At 35.6% G+C, this 22,931-nt stretch overlaps 1 protein-coding gene across 1 annotated transcript in view; it reads left to right on the top strand.

Moving 5' to 3' along the window:
- The window catches only part of PPFIA2 (PTPRF interacting protein alpha 2), a 338,047-nt gene that overhangs the window by 195,098 nt on the left and 120,018 nt on the right, over window positions 1-22,931 (top strand). The window contains exons 4-5 of the mRNA XM_075057802.1: window positions 11,552-11,653; window positions 21,500-21,664. Of these exons, the coding sequence (XP_074913903.1) occupies window positions 11,552-11,653; window positions 21,500-21,664 (267 nt within the window). The remainder of the gene's footprint in view (window positions 1-11,551; window positions 11,654-21,499; window positions 21,665-22,931) is intronic.

Here is a 22,931-nt window from a genome sequence, read left to right on the forward strand (position 1 = left end):
AATTTATGCAAACAAGCAACTGCTCAGTTTTACCAACCCTAAACTAGTACAAGAAATTGTCTTCCAGAAAGACTGTCATCTATTAAGTTTTGCTTTTCACTGAATTTTAGTATCCTCTTGATTGCAATCATCACTTTTTTCTCAGACTTCTCACATGATGACTTTTTTTTTTTTTTTTTGTAGATAGGCCAAATAGTTGATGAGTGAAGGGAGATTCCTTTATTTACTTTATTTACTTTTATTTGCTTTCCGTTTTATTGAAGAGATACTTCCAGATAATTATTTATAAATTTATCTCCACCTTTTGCCCAGTTGCCCATCAAAGAAAACATTAGCCACATTCAGAAACCTGACAGAATAAGCTGTTGGAGCAAGTTAATTGCTATTAGCTCTTAATTGCTTATCAGTTTATCAGGGCAAGCAGAGAGTTTAACACAGGGCTACCATCATGGATACTTTGGTGATATTTAAACCTAACAATCTTAATCTCATTTGTGAATGCTGGCACTTAGAGTCATGTTGTGGCATCATGATTTCATCCACTGCTACTGGGCCAGGAGAGGTGCCAGAGTAAGTCATCCTGGCTAGAGACGGAGGAAGGAGTGCCTGCGTGAGAGCTGCCCATAAGCTCATGATCCCTAACTGTGGCTTTCTGCTCAGCTACAGTAAAAATTTTCCTCTTAAATTAATATGCTTTTCAATTATAAATTGGCTTTAAGGAATTGAGGGGTTGGGTCTAGGGACTGACTTTTAAGGAGCTAAATCCTTCGAAGTTTTTCCACTGTTGTGACTGAGTTTGATTTCTTTCCATCCACAGGCTTCAGGAAGAGGGGTACTGGGGCAAAAGGAGGAGAATATAGCTGTAAGGTTTTGAAGCACTCTGAACTGCTATGGGACCCCAAGTTCAGCACATGTCTAGTTGTATATTGTGGTTGCTGTCTTGTGGTTGTCATGAGAAATATAAACAGCCAGTTTTGGAAAGATAGAACATGATCTGATTTAGCAATATTGCGTGATAATATACAGGTATACAAGCAACTTTAGGAAGATTGATGAGGCTACAGTACTAATGCATTTCAACCCAGCTGGCAATTATAACCATGCTCTGAAACAAGTGTTCCACTGTTTGGATCCACAATCTGTTGGATTTCTGGTGTTTGTCTTTGTTTGGATGTTTACTTGTCATTTTTATAATGGTCTTGTTTCTGGAAATATTCTGTAAATAAATATGACCAGGGAAAAATATGTATCTAACATACACTTTTATACACGTTAGCTAGTTTGGGGGTTTTGTTTTGTTTTGGATATTTTTTTTTTAATTTCTGAACCTTGGAGTTAGCACATCTTGGAGAAAGACAAATCATAAACTGAATATCATACAGTAAAATGTAAGAAGTTTGTGAAGTATTTCTATGCAGTGAATCTGACAGATGTTATCTATGGGCAGGTAGGAATGAGTCTGTATGCATTCCATCTCACAGGGGAGGCATAATATAAACATGGTTTGTTTATGTTGCAAACACACCAGGATTTCTGAGAATCAGGTTATTAAAATCATATTTTCCATTTCTCTTGATGTTAGCTACTGCAAATGCAGAGTGATAAAGAAGGGCTGAGTTATAGTCTGAGTCTAGTGGGTTATGAGATCTAAATGTATCTTCTGAAAGTATTTAATAGCCTGTATGTGTGTGTTTGTGAGTGTGCATGTATATCACTAAAACACTACCTTAGAAAGGTAATTTTTATTTCCTCTCCCCTTCATATAACTCTTTCAGATCTTGTGGTGTTAGCTGTAATCCTAAACTGAGCTTTCCTGAATAGCAGAGCTCAAAGCTGTCACCTATACTCTGTCCTGAACATTATCATCTGTGTTTATTTAGTTATCTGGAGACACAACGTAGTAAAAGGGGACAGTTGTAACATTGAATTGGCAGTAATGTAGTAGGATAATGAACTTCAAACAGAAACAGTAGCTCTACAGCACCTCAAAGGCAACTGGGCTTGTTTGAAGTGTAACTTTCATTTAGAGCGCTAGATCTGGATCAGCAAATCTGATTTAGTTTTCAAAGTGACAGTCACACTTCAAACAAGCCCAACTGCTTCTGAAGTGTGTGTGTGAAGATTAGGTAGCAAATCTTTCTGTGAGACATGCTTGTAGTAAATATTTTAAACGTAACTTAAAAAAAATCTCTGTGTTTGCTCATTTCTGAGTTTTCATTTTTATGGAGAAATACAGATAGTGTTAGCTGGAGTCATCTAAGTTAAGAACTAAATTAACAAAAGTGGCTTCTAGTTCATATATTGTGTAATGTTTATGTGAGGTGATCATATGCATACATGAGTAGTTCAGGCAAGACATGCAACAAAAGTCAGGAATGTGCCTACATTTTTCATCAGAACAGATACTGCACCAGTTTTTGGAAGTCACAGACTAGACCCCAGTTTTGGGGTACAGTCCTGCTGGTAGTCATGCTGTTCTCTGGTAGTGCACAGGCACTACCCATGCCTGAAGGACTGAATAACAAGATGTGGACAGAAAGGCGTGGATGGCCTGGGCTCTGAGTAGAAGCACCCTCTGGACCACCTGTCCAGTAGGCAGCTCAAAAATTTATAGCTAATGAGGCCTTATTTTGATGAAACTTCTTTATTTATTGAATGCAATCACCAGAGTCCTGCCGAGCTCCTGATAAGCAGTATTTTTTATTATATATTGAGCTACTTCTTATAGCCAAGAGTACACTATGTATAGAAGATGTAATTTATAAATTTTTTTCTCCTCTCATGAACACAGGACATTATTACACATCAGTGAAAACATCCTTTCATCAAAATTTCTGATTTAGTGTCCTGTTTTTCTGAAGTCATCAAGACTCTATTATTTTTGCTGACTCAAAATAAATAAAATCCTTTAGGATAACTAATATTTTTATTGTTATCACTATTAACTACCGGACTTTATCAACTTCTTTCTTTAGAGAGAAAAAGATAAGTTTACTCACTACATTTTCAGAATTGAAAAACTGCGATGTGTTTTACATCAATTATCCTGTATTCTTATAAAAAAAAAAACAAAACAGAAAAAGATTTAAAAGACTTTAGTAGTGGGTGAGACCATATGGATGAAGTTGCCAATGTCTGAATGTTAACATCATTTTAAGATGTTTTATTATTCCTTTATCTTTAAAATGTGAGGCACAGAGGCTAGTCAGATCTTTGTTGGTTGTGCGGTTTCTGATGTAGAAAATGCCATTCTTTAATTTGGTGTTCCTGGCGTATATTTTTCCTCAGGACAAAGTCTATGTCAGTAATTACCAATTCATGTTTAATTACCAATTCATCAAATTTCTTGATGAAGAACGTCTCAACTAATGATATTGTTTTCTCTACTGAAGTTTTTAAATTTCATTGTAATAGTATAGACCAAATGAAAGATTACTGTTAACAATGTCAGTATATAAAACAAGGTTTGAGCAAATTTTAATGTTACTTCTATTGTACATAAAAAAGCCAAATGTTCTGTTAGATTGCTGGAAAGAGCAAAATTGGGATTCCTGCTTGAGGTACATATTTGTACTTTGTGGATATTAGATAACAGTTTAGACTAATTGGAAAGAGAGCAAATCAACATAAGAAGAAAAAAAGTCATTTGTTTTCCGTCAAAGCATCAATAAAAGATTTCTACAAACAAACCACATATATCTTACATATCTTATCAAACAGAAAGCAAATTAGTTAAATCCATGGCTTAAATTAACTCCACCAGAGACACCAATAAAGTGCTATGTGTAAATGCAATTTCATCATAGAAGTCAATATATGCTGTAGTCATCTAAATTAAAGGATCCACCAACAGAAGGTAAAGTAGAATTCACAGTAGTGAAACTGTATATATGGATTCATTGTCATGGACTCAAAAAATGAAAGTATCTTCCGAATGTCATTTATTCTATCTTCATTCTTTGATACAAGACCATAAACCCTTACAGATATTTGACTGAATTGTCATTGAAAGCTTGTCACTACACAGTTCCTATATAGCCAGGTTTTTTTGCTTAACTATTCTTATAAAGGGTTTTCCTAATACCGCCCTGAACTCCCTTAGCTGCAGTTTAACCTGGTTATTTATGCCCCATTCTTAATGCACACAGAGAATAATCACTCTTGTCATTATAACAAACAACCTTTTGCTTATTGGAGCAACAATACTTCATCCCCAGTTAAACTTCTCTTTTCTAGGGAAAACAATCTGTCCTTTTTAAACCATCTTACAGCCACCCTCTCCCCTACATTTCATTATATTCTCATTTGAACTTCCTGGTATTCATCCTGACTCTGGTCACTTGTCTTGTCTTCCCCAGCAACCAAACCACCCCATACTGCTCCAGTTGAATACTAGCACCTAGAAGTGTGGGATAATTACTACCAATTTATACTTGTTATTTCCACAATTCTGTTTGGGGGGGCAGAGTGAGGGTGGTGATTGCCACCAGTGATGCCAGCTGTAAAGTGATGTCTGATAGCTAAAGTTGGGAATTTTATTTACTTCTCTCTAACAAGCTTTAGTTATACTGGTCAGACCAGAAGCAGACTTCTGTAGTGTAGGAGAAAGAGTTTTCCCAATTGCCTTTATAGAAGTCCTATATAGAAAAATAAGGAATTCAAAGGTGTAGTTCTTTTCAACCCAGAAGAGATATCTATAGCATGTTGGGTCGATCACATCCTACAAGTGCCTTATTCCCCTTTGGTGCTCTTGGGTGACCAGCTTGGATATAGATTTTAATACAACATACCTTTCAAATTAGGTGAGAGAAATCCAACCCAGAAAATCTAATATTTGCATATGCAAGCATCAGTTAGCACCTCTTCTTGCCAGGAAAAAGATCAAACATAGTTTATGCGAAGAGATCCATTGATGGATGAGGTCAGTTAGTAGACATGATTCTGTTTTTAGCTTGACAAATCTTTTTCTGATAAAAAGAAGAAAAACCCCAACTTTTTAACTTAATGATTTTTTGTTAGAAACAAGTATATATAATATTCTGAAGTTTGGGGTTTGTTATTCAAAATAATAGAATTAAGGCTGTTTACATTTTCTCTGTCCTCCTTTTCTAAAATATTTTACACACTGAGCAAATTCATTAAAAAAATGGGAAACAGTGGAAAACAGCCAAAATATCAGATACTTTTCACTTGATTTTATAAAGTGATGAAAAAATTACTTTTTTTAGTTTTTAAGTATATTTAAAATATTAAATGATTTAATGTCAGTTACTTAGTATGCTATTTCAAATTCTGAAAGGGGAAAAATATGATTTTACTGTGGAAGGAAGGATGTGTTCTGAATCAGAACAGCAGACTTGTTGACCTATTATTAATAACTGAATGGGTGATCATGGATAAAATTTACCCAGAGACAATGCCGAGGAAGAAGAGAACGAGGCAAGTGTCAGAGCAGTATGTGTTACCCAAAATGAGGGAGAAGGAAAGGTCACGCTGTATTTTGTCAAGTTTGCCTGGAAGAAAACAACAAGATGCTGTGCAGACAAAGAAGTCAAAGCTAGAGAAACAAAGAGTTTGAAAAGTGAGTCAGGCATGCTAAAAGTCAACCAGACTTGTAAGCTGGAATTGGCACCAAAATAAGCTGCGCATTCCTTACCAACATTATAAGACAAGGCCTGTTCTGTTTACTGGTAACTATGTGTTGCTTCTTACAGTCACCCTTCATATATCCTCTCTGTCAGGATTTATTTTAGGTTATTTCTCAGGGCCATGTACTGACCTCAATCTGCCCTACAATGAGAGTTCTATGTATGTGTGTATGTGCTGAAGCCATTGTACAGTCTGTAAAGCGCTTCAATAATTTGCATATTGTCCAGGGTGATTTCCTTTATAACTTTGTGTTTATTTTAATTTTGCAAAACAAAATGCAGGATGATAAGCATAAAATAAGACTGAGCTGACAATAGGAGGTTGTAGTCTTGTAATTCAATACAGCAATTTATTCTTCACTTATGCTACTGCTTTGTGACCATTTCACATATTTAATATTTAAATATCTGGAAAAATATCCTTCTGATGAATTAGAATAAAATCAATCCAATTTTCCATAAAATTATTTTATAAAGTACTCATGGTCTGCCATTTTGGACCATATTTTGCCTTTTTCTCTTTATAGTGGCTATGTAAGAGCCACTAAGATCACACCTGAAGAAAAGCACCTTATTCCTTGACTATGAAGGCATGGTGTGAGTCAAAGTTCAACATGATGTGGCCCACCCACATATTATTTATTGTATAATTTACTACTAGTGGCCAATTTTCTTGAAGGGGTTAAAAAAAAAGCACCCACTGCATAAAAATGGGGAAAAGGGAGACTGATTCAATTTGGTTTACATACATTTGTTTGTGGAGAAGTGCAGAAAACTCTCCATGCAAACAGCATCATAGTGAAAACTGATCTGATAATATTTTTCAGAGACTAATATGCAATTTTGATAGTATAGCTTTTTTATGTGTGAAGAGACCAAAATTTTAGTCCTGAGATCCAAACGGATTTCCTGTTCTTACCTGCTTCCTGTTACAATGCAGTATTTCAGGGTACATGTTTTCCAGCCTAAAACTTGCGTGCAAGTGAACTCTCATTTTGAGCAGAAATGTAAAAATAAACATTTCAGAAGATTGACACTAACCCACATATTTAAATCTTGCATTCAACCTGAGCTAGAATCAAGGACTATTATTATGGCTCTTCTGTAGTAAGAAGATTGAGTGAATTAAATTCAGAATTTTGTAGTGTTTTGTCTTCTTAATGGGAGTCAACAAGGTTGAAATTTATGTGCCAGTAATGGCAAAGTTGCTAAAAAGAATCCTTGGTCATTTAAAAAGCATGGAGAATTTCCAACATTTCCATTGAAGGAATAATAAGAAAAGAAAGAAGGTACTATTTTTTTTACAAAATTGGATTGGATGAAAACAAAACCCTGAGGGAATTGTAGTAGATAATAATTTCCTATGTTCAATGAGTTACATATAAATTTGTGGGAAAGCAAATTGCTTATCATAGCTTGTGTTGAATGTAAAATAAAAATGATAAAGCCTTATCATTCTTTCTTCATGCAGAGGTTAGTTCACTCATTCATTCCTGAAATGAGCTGTGGTTCAAAGATGGAAAATCCAGAGGAGGAGATTTTAAACCGAATCTCCGCAGCATCTCTGAAATGGAATTTTATGGATTTGGTTTTTTGTCTTACAAAATTTCTCCTTTCTTTCAGTAGGTTGGTTTTTTTTTGGGGGGGGTGGGGTGATGAGGGACTGTTTGTATTTTCATTTCAACTGACTCTGTACTGTACTGTATACACATGCTCAACAGTTAACCATTGCAGCTATGAGGTCTCATAATTTTTGTGGCATACCCTCAGCTTGCAGACTAGCTATATACATTTTCTGCATATTTGGTCACAAAAAATAAACCTAGCAGGCCTTTCCTGGGAACAATAAGCAAAGAAAGCAGCATTTGTTAAGCCAATCCCTGGAGGCAGAGATTTAATGGTAAGAGAGCTGTGGTATGCCTCCCCTGCGCAGTCCTGCTGCCAACACATCTGGCAGGGCTGTCAGCCTGCCTGTCCCGATGGCCTCGCGCTCTCCCAGGCACCCTCCAGCCTCTGCTCTGACTGTATCTCAGCTGCTTCACCAGGGGAAGTCCTTGCCTTTTTTTTTATTTGTAATGCCTAGCAATCCCTTCGGTGGCTACAAATTTCTGTTGAATTTGTTTTCAAGGCTTCTGCCCTCTCCTCAAATATAAACATGGGATAAATGAAGAGCTGTCATTTTGAGTCAGCTGTTTTTCAGTCAGGCTGAGTGTTATAGCCCAAGTATTAAGACAAAAAGAGAAACAGCAGATAAGATAGGTTCTGAGATTATGTTTATTCAGATGGCAAAAAAAATGCTCTTTCTTGGGTTGTTTATCATGAAAAAAATTTGTTAGTGTCCTGATGTCATAGTATAGTATAAAACCAGTGCAATCAACTGAATAATTTTAATACAGTTTTAAGTCACTTCAGTTCTTAATTAGCTTTATAGCTACACAACTTCTACATAAGGTTTGAGAGTGCAGTTGTGCCTGTCAAATCATATCAGTTATGCAACAGATACTACCTTCAGGGCTCCCAAAGTATGACTGACCATGCAAGATTTCTGCTGCAAACAATAATTCCAGGTGACAGTATTCCCTTGATCCCTGTATGTATAGGAGGGAATTGCACGAGCAGAGGTTGTTATCATCACATGTTATTTATTAGATAACTGGGTGAAACAGAAACATGCTTTGCTTTGCTTCTGACCTGTGGGAGAAACACGTTCCCTGGAGCGCTACATTGTCGTATCTCAGGGATACCTTGGATGAAAAGGGTATATTTAAAATGAGTTTTACTTGTAGTTTTGGAAGCATGAGTTGAAAAACAAGTTGTTGTGAGGTTTTATCCTAGTTAGTAATTCATCAAAGCAGATGTGACAGAAATAATAATTTGTAAAGCTCTAGGGCAAACTCAATTATACTTTGAGACTTTCCCTGTAAAAGGCTTATGATATAAACACCAAGAAAAAAACGCCTCTTTCTGTCATCATTCGATTCAGAGAAGTCAAAGCTCTTGGCAACTGAGCCATCTCTAGTACTTCAGATGAAGAGAGAAAGTTGGCCACTTCAGCTCCAGAGGTACGAAGAGGTGACTGCTTCTTGTAAATGCTAGTACTGCAGATATGGCAAGAACACAGAGGAATTTCAGAGCAGCAACAACTGAATAATTAAAAGGGTTGAAAGGGCTGTGTCAGTGACTCAAGTAAAAAGGTCTAAAATACTGGACACAGGTAGCCCAGCTAAAGTGGATGCTAATAGTTATTATAAATATAAGCTGAAGATATTTTGAGGCTGAGAGGACAATGTGTTAGGTATGGGACTCTGGGAGCAGAATTTTGAGTAATGATTTGTTTTTAAGCAAACGAAAACTTAAGCTGATGACCAAACAAAATTTCCCTGAGAATAAGCTCCATGCTGCTCAGCAAACTAGTAGGAACTCCATTCCTTAATTATTTGAGATTATATTGACTAAAGCCTTAGGGACTGTACTGCTCGTAGCAGACTTGCCTTGGCACAGCAAAGAATGTACAGTTTGATGAACTCGTATCTTTTTCCATTTCCAAGGAAAGCAACAAAAGCACATTATCAGACTGCTTTGCCTTACTGTAGTTAGGAACTGAATCTGTAAGTCACCAGCTGATACTTGTTATCCTTTTCACCACCTGTCACCCATCCAGATGCCCAAGCATATGCCAAAATGTCTATTTTAATTCCAACTGAAACAATACAAAGAAATTAGAAAATATAAATAACAACAACATACTACGTAGATTACACAGAAAGTTTATTCTGTGAGATTCTGAAAGTATTATAGACACTTACCCATGTGTGTAAACTATAAATTAGTAGCAAGAGTTCCACCATGTAGTGCTATAAAGTTTCTCTTAAGAGGAATATGAAGAAAAAAAAAAGTGTATGTGTGGTTTTGTGCTTCAGAATTCCTATGCAATCTGACTTGAGATCGTTAACTTTCTATTAAATATGATATTTTCATTTGGTATGTAACATTAATTATAACCTTAAGGACAGGAGATTTTTAAACAAAATTCTGGACAGAATAACACTGCTGGACTAGCAGTTTCTGAATCCTAGAGTAAGACCTACAGGAAGAAGTTTTAATGATATTTTTGAAAAGTGAGAGAGGTGTTTTAAAATTTAAAACATTTAAAAAAATAAAAAAGCTAAGTTAAGGGCTTTAACATGAAAGTAAGCTGCATAGCCTTACAAGTTCTTGACCACTAGGGTATAAGATGAAAATACTGATTAGGAGGTATGTCACAAAACATCACTACATGGTTCATGTGATCAATAGCTGATCTCTAAAAGAAAATCCACTGAGGATATCAGAACAACACTTTCCTTACTACCATGTGATTTGCATGGAGGTTTACTGTGAATCCAGTTCCAGCTGCTGAAAATGAAAAAACAACAACTTAGCTACACATTGTCAGAATATCACTTGAAATCTATTTGAATACTTTTTAATATATTATTAATAATACCATATACCATTAACTATTTAGAAACTTGATTAAAACAGAATGAGCCTAGCAATACCTACCAAATTTCTGTTGAATGGCACTTCAGATAAAAGCTGCTTTAAGCAACTCAAGGGGAAGCAGCAAACTAAGCCCTTTTGAGATCATTGCTAGCTTTTGTCTTAAATAAGTAGATTTAGTCTCCGCTTCATCCTACTGGCTGATAAGATAAGCCACCTGGACATGTTTTTTTCTTAAACTGCTTTCTTTTTTGGGGGAGGGGGGAATTAGGAATTACTTCAGTTTAACTCTGGCTGCTTGTGGGTTCTTTTAATCACTGACTATTTTGGTCAAACTAAAATTAACTTATTATTTAAAAATATGTATATTTCTTTGTTAAGCAGCGATGCTGTTCATGAAGACATCTTTTTCTTCTGACACATGATCGCAAATTCTAAAGGCTTTTCATACTTTGCCTCACTGTTTACATGAGACATGTAGCATCTTTTTGCTGTAAAGGATAAAATTAACCACTACAGTTCTGTATACGTTGTGCCTGTCAAAAATAAACACATATGGCGTAAACCCTTTTCATTACTGAAATGAATGACAAATCTGTGACTGCCCTTTGTACAGGCAAAAATTTATGTATATATTTGAAGAGTAACAGCAATGGTAAAATCAAGACATTTTAATAGGAATTTTTACAACTGAAAAATGTGTTTTTCAGAAAACCTATTAGTTGCATGTATAAAACTTACCATCAGGAGCAACTTAAAATCCAGTTTCATTTTATGTTGTTGTTTCATAGGAAACTCACTCCAAACTAACAAACATGAATATTGTTGTGACTCATCACAGCCTTTTACTATAATACCCAAATACATTTTAATAGTTAAATATCAAGTAAAAATAATGAGAGTATTTTTTTCACAACACACATATTACTTCTGTTAATCTGATATTAGATAGATTTTGATCAGTGAATACCTGATATATATATACACCTGCCATATATATACATATATATATATCTCTCTACTGTATTGCAATGGTGCCCTACAGAGAAACAAGAACACTCGCTAAGTGGATATGTTGAGTTGAACCTCATTATGCGTGAAATGTGGTGTCTCTGTTGCTATGAAATAGGCCAATTCTGTTCTTCTGGTGTGGTTCTGATAGCTTATGTATGAGGAATGTCGCCATCACCTTGAACCTTCTTTTGTTTCTAAACTTAAATCAGTGTTTTCCATAGGCACTTTTTATTAGATATGCCTAGACTTTAAATGGTTTTGGTAGATGCTGATGTTTACATATACTATTTCAGTTTTTTTTGATGATTTTAAATATTATTTAAATCCTCAAACTCGAGAATGCATACGGATTTGATTATTCTAGTGCTTACATCTTGAGTAACTTCATATATAATTTTATTCCACAGGAATTTGCTGCACTGACAAAAGAATTAAATGCATGCAGGGAACAGCTGCTTGAAAAAGAGGAGGAGATTTCAGAACTGAAAGCTGAAAGAAACAACACAAGAGTAAGTATACAGCAGACCTTTTCTGGATATCATGTATTTGTAAAGAAGGAGGAATATACTTACATATAAATTTAGATCTTCATTTGTATAAATAAGAAGACAAAATTCCAGCCTTTTAATAAGTACATGAGACTTGTAAGGTTCTAAGTAACAGGATGTATCTACCGTGCTACAGTCCTGGAGGAAACAAGCGTATGTGTTAGCAAGATATATTACAAAAATAGCTGATTTTGTATATAACATGGTAAGTACATTCAGTTTAAATGTTTTCTAAAGCAAGGGACTCATGCAGCCTTCTAAGCCCCAGGGCCTGCTTACATAGCCTGCACATATCCTCATCACTTATCAAGGCAAAAGGCAAGGTTACAACAGAGCCAGCTTTCCCTTGTGGTACAAAAGGTGTACAGAATGGTTTTCAGAATAAAATAATTTGCACATGCAGGTGTCTGGGCAAAGGCAGAAGTGATCAAATGTGAGAGGGGAACAGAGGAGGCTTTATGGGGTGTGGAAAGGTGTGAGAAAAGAGATGGAGTAGTCCCAGACCAGGCAGGAGTCAGGCTGGTCATGAACATGTGGAATAGATTTCAGAGAGGTTGAACACCAAGGATGTTTTCTCATATACATATTTCTTTCTTCTGTGATCTGGATAACTCTTCCTGTTTTCCTCCTCTCACTAAACTAAAAGCACTTTGACTGCTCAGATAACATCTTTCCTTGGTCAGCTAATTTGCATTCTGAAGGAAATCTAACAATGTACATGACAAAAGAACTGGGAGAGGGTCTTTCTCCCTCCTTTCTTCTGTCCAGCTATAGCACCAGGGTGCCAAGAAATCCAAGGAAGGACAGATGATACAGATGCCTACAAAGAAGCAAAGCTGCCCCATCTACCTCCATGCTAGCTTGGAGGTGCAGTTGATCACATTTAGCACAAAAGACTTAAAGGTGATGGGTTTGGGAAATGTGATGGGAGACATAGGTGAGACCTACTTTTTCTCCCATGACTCTCATACATTCTAAACAGTCCAAAATTACTTCCACAAAAATAGAATTAATTAGTGGAGAAGCATGTAGGAATTGCACTGCATTTTTTAGATTTAGCAAACCATCTCAACTTTCTAAAGCTGCTTAAAATATCAGTAACTGCTACATTTATCAGTTATTTTAGTATTTAAGGTAAAAATACAAAAGTCAATGAAGAAAATCATTTACATAGACTAAAGAATACTTTTTGTTAATTTCCAGCACAAACTTTTGAATACAGAGATGTAGTTAAAATATACACTCAATTGTACTTGTTCAATAATCTACATATACCCATTCCTGCACAGAACATCCTTCCATTTGGCTTCCTTTACAGAAAAAATACTATGTAAACTAAATTTGCAGTGTCTCAGTTGTCCTAGGTTTTTCATAAGCATGTGCACAAAACTGCCTAGCACAATGCTTTATCCATTTCACTACAAAGCCCATTGAACACCGACTTTGGTATATTAAAACTGCAGTGTACCAATATTTGCTGTGGGTCTGATATAAGCAGTGCAGACTAGCAAAAATCCCAAGACAGCCTAGTAGCCAAAGATAGTCACTTGCCAAACAACTGTGGGAGAAAAGGAAGATGAGTCAACTGCAAGTCATCGCATAAGTCAGTCTTAGCTCTATCATAGGCACTTTCTTTGCAAACCAAGAAGCTTAAAGATCATCCATTGTTATGTTTCTGTGTTATGTAAAAGAAAAGTCAGTAAAAGCTTTTCCAGGAGAACTAATACCAACAAATGAGAGTTATAGAGTGTGATAATCTTCACGAGAAGTCCTTGCAGTTAAAATTAGTAAACTCTAACAGTGTATTTTCAGAATGAGGATTAAGGTAGGTATTGGAGATGAAAAGATTTAGGCTATGAAAAAATACAGAAAATGCAGGGGATGTTACAGTAAACAAGAGGGAAAGATATAGTCCAAGTATTAATGGGGAAGGAGAGAGAAAAAATTCAGAGACATGCCTTACCCTGACCTCTAGCATCTTCACTAATAAGTTATCACCCCATGGTGTCATATATATGTTCTTGCCAGGCTCTAAGCTGCCATATGCTATATTAGTTGCCAGAGTTTGCTGTAATAGTCATACCGTCTTCCACAGGCTCCTGTATACTTCTTTTATAGGGAAAGACCAGCATTTTAGATACAAAGCTGTTGTCTTCAGAATACAGTCTCAATGATGTGGTAGTGATGAGATTTCTAGCAACATTCATTGAGAAGGCATTGCCTGTAAAGAGGCACTTTTGCAAACTGAGATTTATGCAAAACAGCATTAATATTTTGTAAGAAAAGGTTGCTCCAAAATTTTTCTGTTAATTAAGCAAAGATTCTAATAAAGTAATAATATTTGGAGGACGACTGATACACTTTTGCAATGAGGAAATTAATTGTCTTTTCTAATATATAAAGGTAGTCCAACTAATGCTTCTTTCTTGCATCCCACTAGTGTTCACACTTAACCCAGCTCTAGCTTGGCTATGCTAGCAAGGCTTACCTGCCCTCCCAGGACATGCTCATGCATAACCACACGTACTGGAACTACTTACTATAACCACTTTTGTCCCAAGTAGCTCTTCCTACTACCTTTAAATAAAAAGGCTCAGTTCCAAATTCTCAGATTGCTGTTTCTGAATTTTTTAACCCAACCTTTTATCTCCCTGGGGTAACAGCATAAAGATGCTGTTTGAAGTACCTACTTCTTCAAACTGAAGATCAGCAAGAAGAAATAAAGTGGCAACTCTGTCAGATTCTGAGTACACACTAGCCTTCTAGCTCCCTTGTACATTTTCAGTTATGCCTAGCTGGCAGTTTTTTCTTTACTCTAGACCCAGACCTATGTGTTTCTTTATTTCTTTGCAACAGTCTTGTACAGTTTTTGCCAATCTCCACAAAAACAAACAAACAAAAAAACCAAAACAACACACATCATGATTTGCCACTCTATGCCAAGCTGCAGACTCTGACAGTAACATGTATTAGAGAGAGACCATGATGGAATTACATTCTTTGGGACCAGTACACTCCAGGTCTCATCCAAAATACCAGGGTTTAAACCTTACCCCAATATTTAATCAAGTTCCTACTCAATCCTTCTAGCAGCATTCTTAAGCAAAGCTTCCTACTGACTTTTGCTTTTGAATATGTATTTTTACTGCCTATGATAATTAACTTTTTCTGACATATTACAGTAGAAATATTTTCATGTCAAGAACTTAGCTGGCAACTTAATCTGTCAGTACGCAAGGCAAAATAAAAAATGCAGGAGCATACATTTATGTATTGATTGGTGTGCCATTGCTGACAGGAGGACAAACAGGTTCTCTCTGGAAAATCATTGCATGGGACTTTGAAAACATATACAAAGATATCTTAATAGAAACCGTTATTTCTCTGGATATTCTGTAGCTAGAATGATCACCTATAGCATGCGGAAAACAGCATCTTTTCTGAAGCTGGAACACAGGTCAATGGGATCTAGCATATTATTTAATGGAAATTATAAAATAACACTAATTTGGCTGTGCTAAGTTTAAATTAAAATTGAAAGTTATTTTTGTCTCAATCTGTATTTTTTAAAAGTAGGAAAAGTTTGTAGGATTAACTTATTAAATCAGAATATGATTATGAGGAAATTCGGGGTTTGGTTTGGCAGCTGAAACAAAAAATCTATTATAATACTGGTATGGATTAATCTAATTGTGTTTTTTTCACTACAACAAAAAACCAGACACATACATATGCTTTTTGTATACAGCATAAAATGTTACTTAAATTGGTCTGAAATATTTTAGTTCAAGCAGCTTTAGAAACAAGAAAAATTAAACCTATGTTAATGAATGAAACAGCAGTAACAAAGACAGTGTCATCGTCTTTCTTTTACTTAATACCTCAGGAGCTGAAGCATTTATTAAAGTGAACAAGGCTGGCTTAGATTTATTTTTATTCATGTTTTTTTGTCTCAGTTCCTTAGTGAATGGTTTATGAAACATCTTCAATTAGGCACTGCAGTCTCATAATACCCATAGATTGGAACTTCACCCTATATTTTATGATTAAATTTCCCTTTATTGTGTTGGAAAACTACAAATATCTTTTAAAGTATGGGTTTAACTCATTTATTTAGCTCATTTTCTTAGAGGTCCTTTTACTTATATCAGTTTGATAGGTGCTGAAACTAAATTGGTCCTTTTACTTATATCAGTTTGATAGGTGCTGAAACTAAATTGGGCACTCTATTTTCTTTTTTAAACATAATGAGTTCTTACTGTTTGAGAGCACTGTACACATGAAAATAAGTATAACTGTTTCTGAAAGTTCTGTAAAGGCAAAAGCATTGTTTCACTAATGTAAATGACAGTAATCTTCATTATTTTTGCCTCAATATTGTGATCTATCTTCTAGACACCTGTGTTTCTTCTGTCACAGAAAACAGGGTGACAATAGATATAAATGTAATATATAGTAATTCAATACCTGTATTTTCAGACACTGTAAAATAGTTATTATATTTGTATTCATTACTCCCATAAAAACCCTTTTCTTCTTTTCTATGACTTTGTGTCATTATCCTGATTATTGCATTTTCTTTTGTACTTTTGCTTCACATATGTGTGTTTCCATTAAGGTTTTAGGTTGCCAGTATTTTCTTTTCTGTCTTGGTTGTACAGAAAGACTGACATGGGACATATGCTGTAGTTAGGCTGTAACTTTGTTTTTGCAAAAAAAGGCTTTCACCAGTAGTTTACCAGTATAGCCATTTGAGGTCACCACAACTGACCACGGGTGCAAATTGGTTTCCACCACTGTGGAACAATGCTGAAGAAAATTACTGATTTTCTTACTGGCTTTAGAGATAGTCTTCAACCCCATGTCTGCTTATTTTACTTGTCTTCTTTGCTTGCACCAGAGATGGAGATTCACTGAACACTGTGCAATCTAAATACAGACTGAAAGGAAATTGAATTTTGCCTGTGCTGATGAGAAATTTTAAGTTGGACCTCTAAAGAGAATTGTCTTCTCAGTGGGTTGCCCCATTCCTCTAAGGAATCCCTTAAGCTAAGTCTGTCTCATTTTAGTAAATCCCTTGTCTTTTATGTTTTTGCCTGTATTCCATTATTTATGCCTCTCCTTTTCTCTCCATCACCCTCTCCTCAATCTTTAATTTCTCCATTTATTATCCTGCTGTGAACTTTTTTTTTTTTTTTTTTTTTTTACAAATAGGTTTGTTAAAAAGAAAGAAAGTTAAGATAACATATTTTGTATTGATTAAAATCCAGGTCCTGTGGTAATACAAACTCTGCCGAGTCATACTAATTTCAGTTTACTGAGTCATCATTCCTGATAAAGTATGTTTTAACTTTTTTGGTTTTCCATATGTAAATCAGTGTCCATGGAGTAATGATGGTATAGTATAATATATGTAGGTAATAACCTACAGCCATGCAATTTATATCATTAAATTTAGCCATGCATTTCCATTTCACAGAAATCACTCAATTCCATAAGTGCTTTGGAATTGATTTGAGAAATACAGGAAGCTGGCTATATTCTAACAATATTCTCTATTCTTGTTGATTTAATTAAATTAATGTTAATTTGTTCTAATTAACATTTTAAAGATGCTTCATTCACTAACAAAATATGCACTAGAACATTTTTCAGTCCTTAAATGATTATATTTATACATTCTTTATGCTCATGAAGAGTCCAGAGCTCCAGAAACCTTCATCCCATTTAGCTAAGATAGAGTTATCAGCATGGCATCTTAAGCATCCTAAAATTTGCCCAGCATAAGAGTAAAATTCACTTGTCAGATTATTTCATAATTGATTGTCAAGCTTATGCTTTCCAGTAGGAAAAGCATAGCAATGATGCGGGGGTGATTCTGTCCCGCCTGCTGCTGTTGATCTTCATCTTCTTTTCTCTGCATGCTGCCTGTCCCTCCGAGTGCTCGACAACCGTAGCAGCTTGGCACAGTGTGAGGGAGCAGGAAATGCTCAGCAGCCCATGATCTTTCATAATGCCAGAGTTGAATTGCAACATACTAAAATACCTAAAGCTGTTTCTAACTATTCTCTTGTAGTTTAAATGAACTACCAATATTGTTACAATGTTATTTTGACATGAAATCTTGTGGTCTTCTCACAAATATATGGAATTGTAATTCTTGAATTATATAGGGGGAAAAGTCCTCATCATGCCTTCATGTCCACAAGTTATTGTGATTTCCTTAAGTCATTAAACTTAAACATTGCTTGAACACACCATTATCTTCAATGTCAATTTTATATGTTTATATGTCTCTTTCCCCATCATTGCAGCAATGGGACACTTCATAGTTCTGTCAGTGTAGTTATATTTGCTCTTCCCAGGGAAGCAAGGAAGATCTATTACCCCTTTTTTAATATAATTGTAGTTGAGGCAACAATGGATAAAATAGCAGTATCATTTCAGCAGAGCAGGGGGCAAGGATTTGCCATCAGGTGCTCAGTCACAGTCAGATGTTCTAACCCTTGGGCTATTCTTCCCTTTCAGCATGTCTGGGAATAATGTGGCACTGGGAGACCTGGTTGATAATACTGTCTGCTCAGCTGGATTTGCTGTAAGCAGTACTTACAGAATTTGTGGAGAAATAGAGTTGGCTTTTGTTGAAAAGCAAAAGCAAGAAACCTTTACAAGCCAGAAACCTATGTCAGCATGCCTTCTTGAGCATTCTTAGGGCTGATGGTAAGGAAAATTCCGGTGTTCAGAGGTAGTTTCCTGAAAAATGAACCACTGCAAACTGAGTAGCTTGAGTGAATAAGAACAGAAAGAAAAAGCATGAAATGTTCACAAGTAGTGCAGTAATTCTTCATGAGTATTTTGACACTTAGCTGTGACGTCAGCTCATCTGTCTTTATGTAGTAAAATAGGCAACACAATATTTTGCACTTGATTTATTTAACAACTATGAAATATATGCAGACATTGAAATATGGTTTTGTCACCTCTAGAACGGTAATTCTAAGCTAAAGGCAGAATTAGCTTTTGTGTATATTAAATGGATGACTTTCATTGGTTTAGTTTTAGATATTATGCACATTTCTAACATGGCAGTAACTTAACCTAAAGTTAAATATGTTATCTGCTGCTCTACAAAGGGCCAAGGTGCTGCACTCTTCATCCCACATAGTAAACTCCTCCACGATCACCCCATTAGAAATTCTGAGTTCCCACCACTCTGCTCTCTTCTTATACTTGGAAACCTTGTTTAACTTTTTTTCTCTCTTCATCAGTCTCTTCGATCTCTAATCTTCCTTCTGTTAGTAAGGATCTTGTCTTTCTTCTGGCCATGCTGACTTCAAATTCCTTGTCAGGATTGTCTGTTTACACCAGTTGAAAATGAGGTTCTAGATGTATATTAGGGTTTTTTTCCTGTGTTCCTTATTTACCTCTGTGCTGTAGGTTATGCATAATTCCTTCTGTCATGAAAGTTTTTTCCATGTCAGGAATTCTGTGTCACCACCATTTTTCTTCTCTCCTAAACTAGATTTTCTCATTTTTCCTTTCAGCTAAGACTTGCATGCAGGCTCTCAGAACTCTCCTTTCCAATCATCCCAGCATTTGTCTGGGAGATAATTTGTTTAGGGTAGTAAGGCATCAAATGTGATAAATCTGCTGAGCATTAGGGCAAAAAATAGTTACCAAAGTTTTGTTGTTCTGGGCCATTTTAATGGGTGTCAGTTTGAGCTTCAGACAACTACAGACTTATGGAAGGAACGACCATGCTAAAAGCTCAACTGTGGTTCAACATTTTCCTTTTTTTCCCCAATTTTTCTAGAAATTCATAGCATTTTGACTGGATTTAGACTGTTCCAGAGGTAGCTATGATGCATTGAAAAGTTTCTGCATAAAGAAAGGCAGACAAAGACAGATAACAGAGCAGGATGAGCCAGGCTCTAACAGGAACAGCCAGCAAGTGGGAATGACTATGGAGAGATATAAACCCACAGCACAGATTAGAGTCAGAGTCTGGCTACCCCAGGGCTATGGAGTGGGGCAGAGTTGGGCTGCAGAGGGAAGGAAATGTTGCAGCCACACAGTGTCTTTGGAGAGATGGCGCAGAGAGTAGATTGTAGCATTAGAAATCTACTATACTTTCCTCCAGCTATCTCCTAGATAAACTAGGTGGCCTAGAAAAATCATGAAGTTATATGAACTTAGAACAAAATTCAGAAATTCAGTTCTATTCATGACAGCAATTAACTGTGTATTTAAGTACTGCCATGAACAGAAATACTCTGTAAGTATTTGGGAGCTATTCTGATCTCATTTGAGTTACAACCTTACCACAGCCCCGAACCGAGTTCCTGATGGCTCTATGATGACGAAGTCTCTTTGAATTTGCCTGTTACTTTGGACTGCCGCAAATAATTAAAAATCCACCTATATCTGCTGTCAGCCCTGCAGGGATCGGATGACAAAGCTCATGAATTTCTTGCTCATTTGCCTTTGATAAATACAGGCCATCACCTGAATTCAGAAATGGTAGAAATACCCCCCTCCTTTCTTGAACTGGAGTCATTACAATTCTTAACGTATTAACAATGTTTGCATATGTGTTCACTATTTTTTGTAAATAATAGAGCTATTGTAACATAATAACCAGCTGCAAATACAGACACAAGAATCATATTTGAAGCAAAGATAACCTCAAAACCTAATCATTTGTGACTTAATAGCAGTATATTACAACTATAATGTGATTACACTCTGATTTTGCTCTTCTATGTCTATAATGTAACAATAAGGTCATTATGTGACTCAGAGTAACTATATATTACAGATAAATATATAACTTTACTAACAGTAGCTATATTAAGAACCACATCGAAGGAGAAATAATAAACAATTATAATAAACAATTATCCATGGTAACTTTAAAATTTCCAGTTCAATGACTTAGATATAATTATATGTTGTGATTACAATACATTTAACATGCATTGTGATTCATGAATTTAGCTAGCCTCCTTTAACCTTACAGCTAACCAATTGTCTTTTATGTTCAGACAGTAAGAACAGCAATGGTAGCCCTATGAAAGTATAGACAAATGGGGAATTTTCTATACAACATCAACATATTGTTTTAATTTTTCATTTAACCTCTGAGTAATGAGGAAAAATAATTATCATATGTTTTTTACAATAGGTTATTTACAGGTTATTTTACAGATATTTAGAATAGCCTGAAATTTCTCTTCATGGACCTTTTTGTCTTCCATCATGTTTGCAATACAACAGAGACAATGAACATTTTAGAGTACATGCGAGTGACAAACGCCATTAGATGTGGCATTTAGAATGAATAGTCTTAAAAATGTAATAAAATAGACTGTTTACTTTTACATATTTTTTAAAGTAACTTCCAGAATAAATTGAAAATATATTACTGTTAGGGTGAATTAATTATAAACTTCTTTAGTATTTTTGCATGATGCTTTAGACTGGCCTTCATTGTTATTTGATTGTTAATGCTCATCAATTACTATCACAAATAATATCATAAATATGTACTTAGTTTAGTTAAATAGTGACTCTATGCTGAGTGATTTGTTGTTCTCGCTTTTCATAGCAGAGTTTTAAGTGAAATCATGAGTAGATCTCCTATTTTTCTATTTATTCCATCTGATTTAGAATCATGAAGTGTTGTCAATAATTCCAGCAGTCTCTCCTACAATGAGGTTGCCATTTGTTACCATGCACTTTGTAGTTAGTATTTCCATGGCATTTAGGTGCACAAAAATTAATAACCTTTTATATCAAATCCAATAGCTGTTACTGGAACATTTGGAGTGCCTTGTCTCAAGACACGAAAGGTCACTGAGGATGACAGTGGTGAAACGGCAAGCACAGTCTCCCTCAGGAGTTTCCAGTGAAGTTGAGGTCCTCAAAGCTCTGAAATCTCTGTTTGAGCACCACAAGGCTTTGGATGAAAAGGTACAGTATGGGAAAAAAGCTTACTAAATACACTCTTTACCTTACTTAACTGTGCCTTATGATGCAGCAGAGCAACAGTATTGTTTATTTACTTCTTGGAATATGTCCTGTACTTACAGCGTTTACATGTGTCCAGAGAAATCCATAAGAATGTATGACCAATAGCTGTAATGCACTTCAGGTCACTTTAGCTATCCTTTGTAGACAATAGTACTGACTTTTCAAAATAAGCAAATGTCACCCCTACAAGATATGCTTCTCCTATTTAGCACTAAATAGAGATGACACCTTGGAATTTATTGTCTGTACAACATGCTTTTAAGTTATTGCTGAGAAAATGTAGGTATCTCGAATTTTAAAAACACACAGAGTAAAAAGGCAGAATGAGATGTTTCTAACTACATAAAGGAACTTGCCTCTTAAAAATTTTCAGGAGGAAAACCTCCTAAGTTTCAGAGATGTTTTTTATCATTTACTACATAAGCACAGCATTCCCTCTACAAATAGGGTAACCTAAAATAAGTAGTAGATACTTTGTTATCGGAGGTAATGAAGGGCTTATGGAATCAAGATAAAAACCCCTGGTGATAACTGCATCTAGTCATGCTAATTAAGAGGCTCTTTCGGCTGGATTCCTCATGTGTCCTGTGCTAGAAGGACTCTTTTGTGTGAATGAAACTTTGTACAACTATGAGGTATCACCTTGAGCATTGCTTACATGAATGCAGAGATCCAGTTCATGTCTAGAAACAATACGCTCAGAAGATGATGTATCTGAGTTAGTAAGTGCCTCAAAGCTACACATGCAGGGAGCACGTGAGAACCATTGCCTACAAGCAAAGAACCCTGTTCCTTGTAGGGTCTGTCTTGGCTGATTTGCTTGGGCTCATTGCTGCAGCTGAGTTGCTTCTCCGAGATGGTTGGGTAAGCAGGGGAGACATTGTGCAGCACAGCATCTGAAACCATTGACTGCACAGTTGAGCTGTGTTGTGTAGAACTAGTTCAATCGTCTCACAGTAATAAATTTAACCTTTTTAAATTCAGAAATATACTCAGAAAGTTGGCTGTATTTAAGGAGCTATTATTAAAAGAAACAGCTTTATGAGAAGGATAGCTGTAGTTATATAGTAATATTTATTTTTCATTGGTAATAAAGGTGTGAAACACTGGGTTATGAGTCATACTGGCTTAACTATCAAGTTCAAAGTTAAATGAATTTAAGGAACTTATGCGAAATCAAAACTTATTTTGTGCTTAGGTATATCTC

The sequence above is a fragment of the Buteo buteo genome, chromosome 26 (genome assembly GCF_964188355.1).
Source record: "Buteo buteo chromosome 26, bButBut1.hap1.1, whole genome shotgun sequence".
Lineage (NCBI taxonomy): Eukaryota > Metazoa > Chordata > Aves > Accipitriformes > Accipitridae > Buteo > Buteo buteo.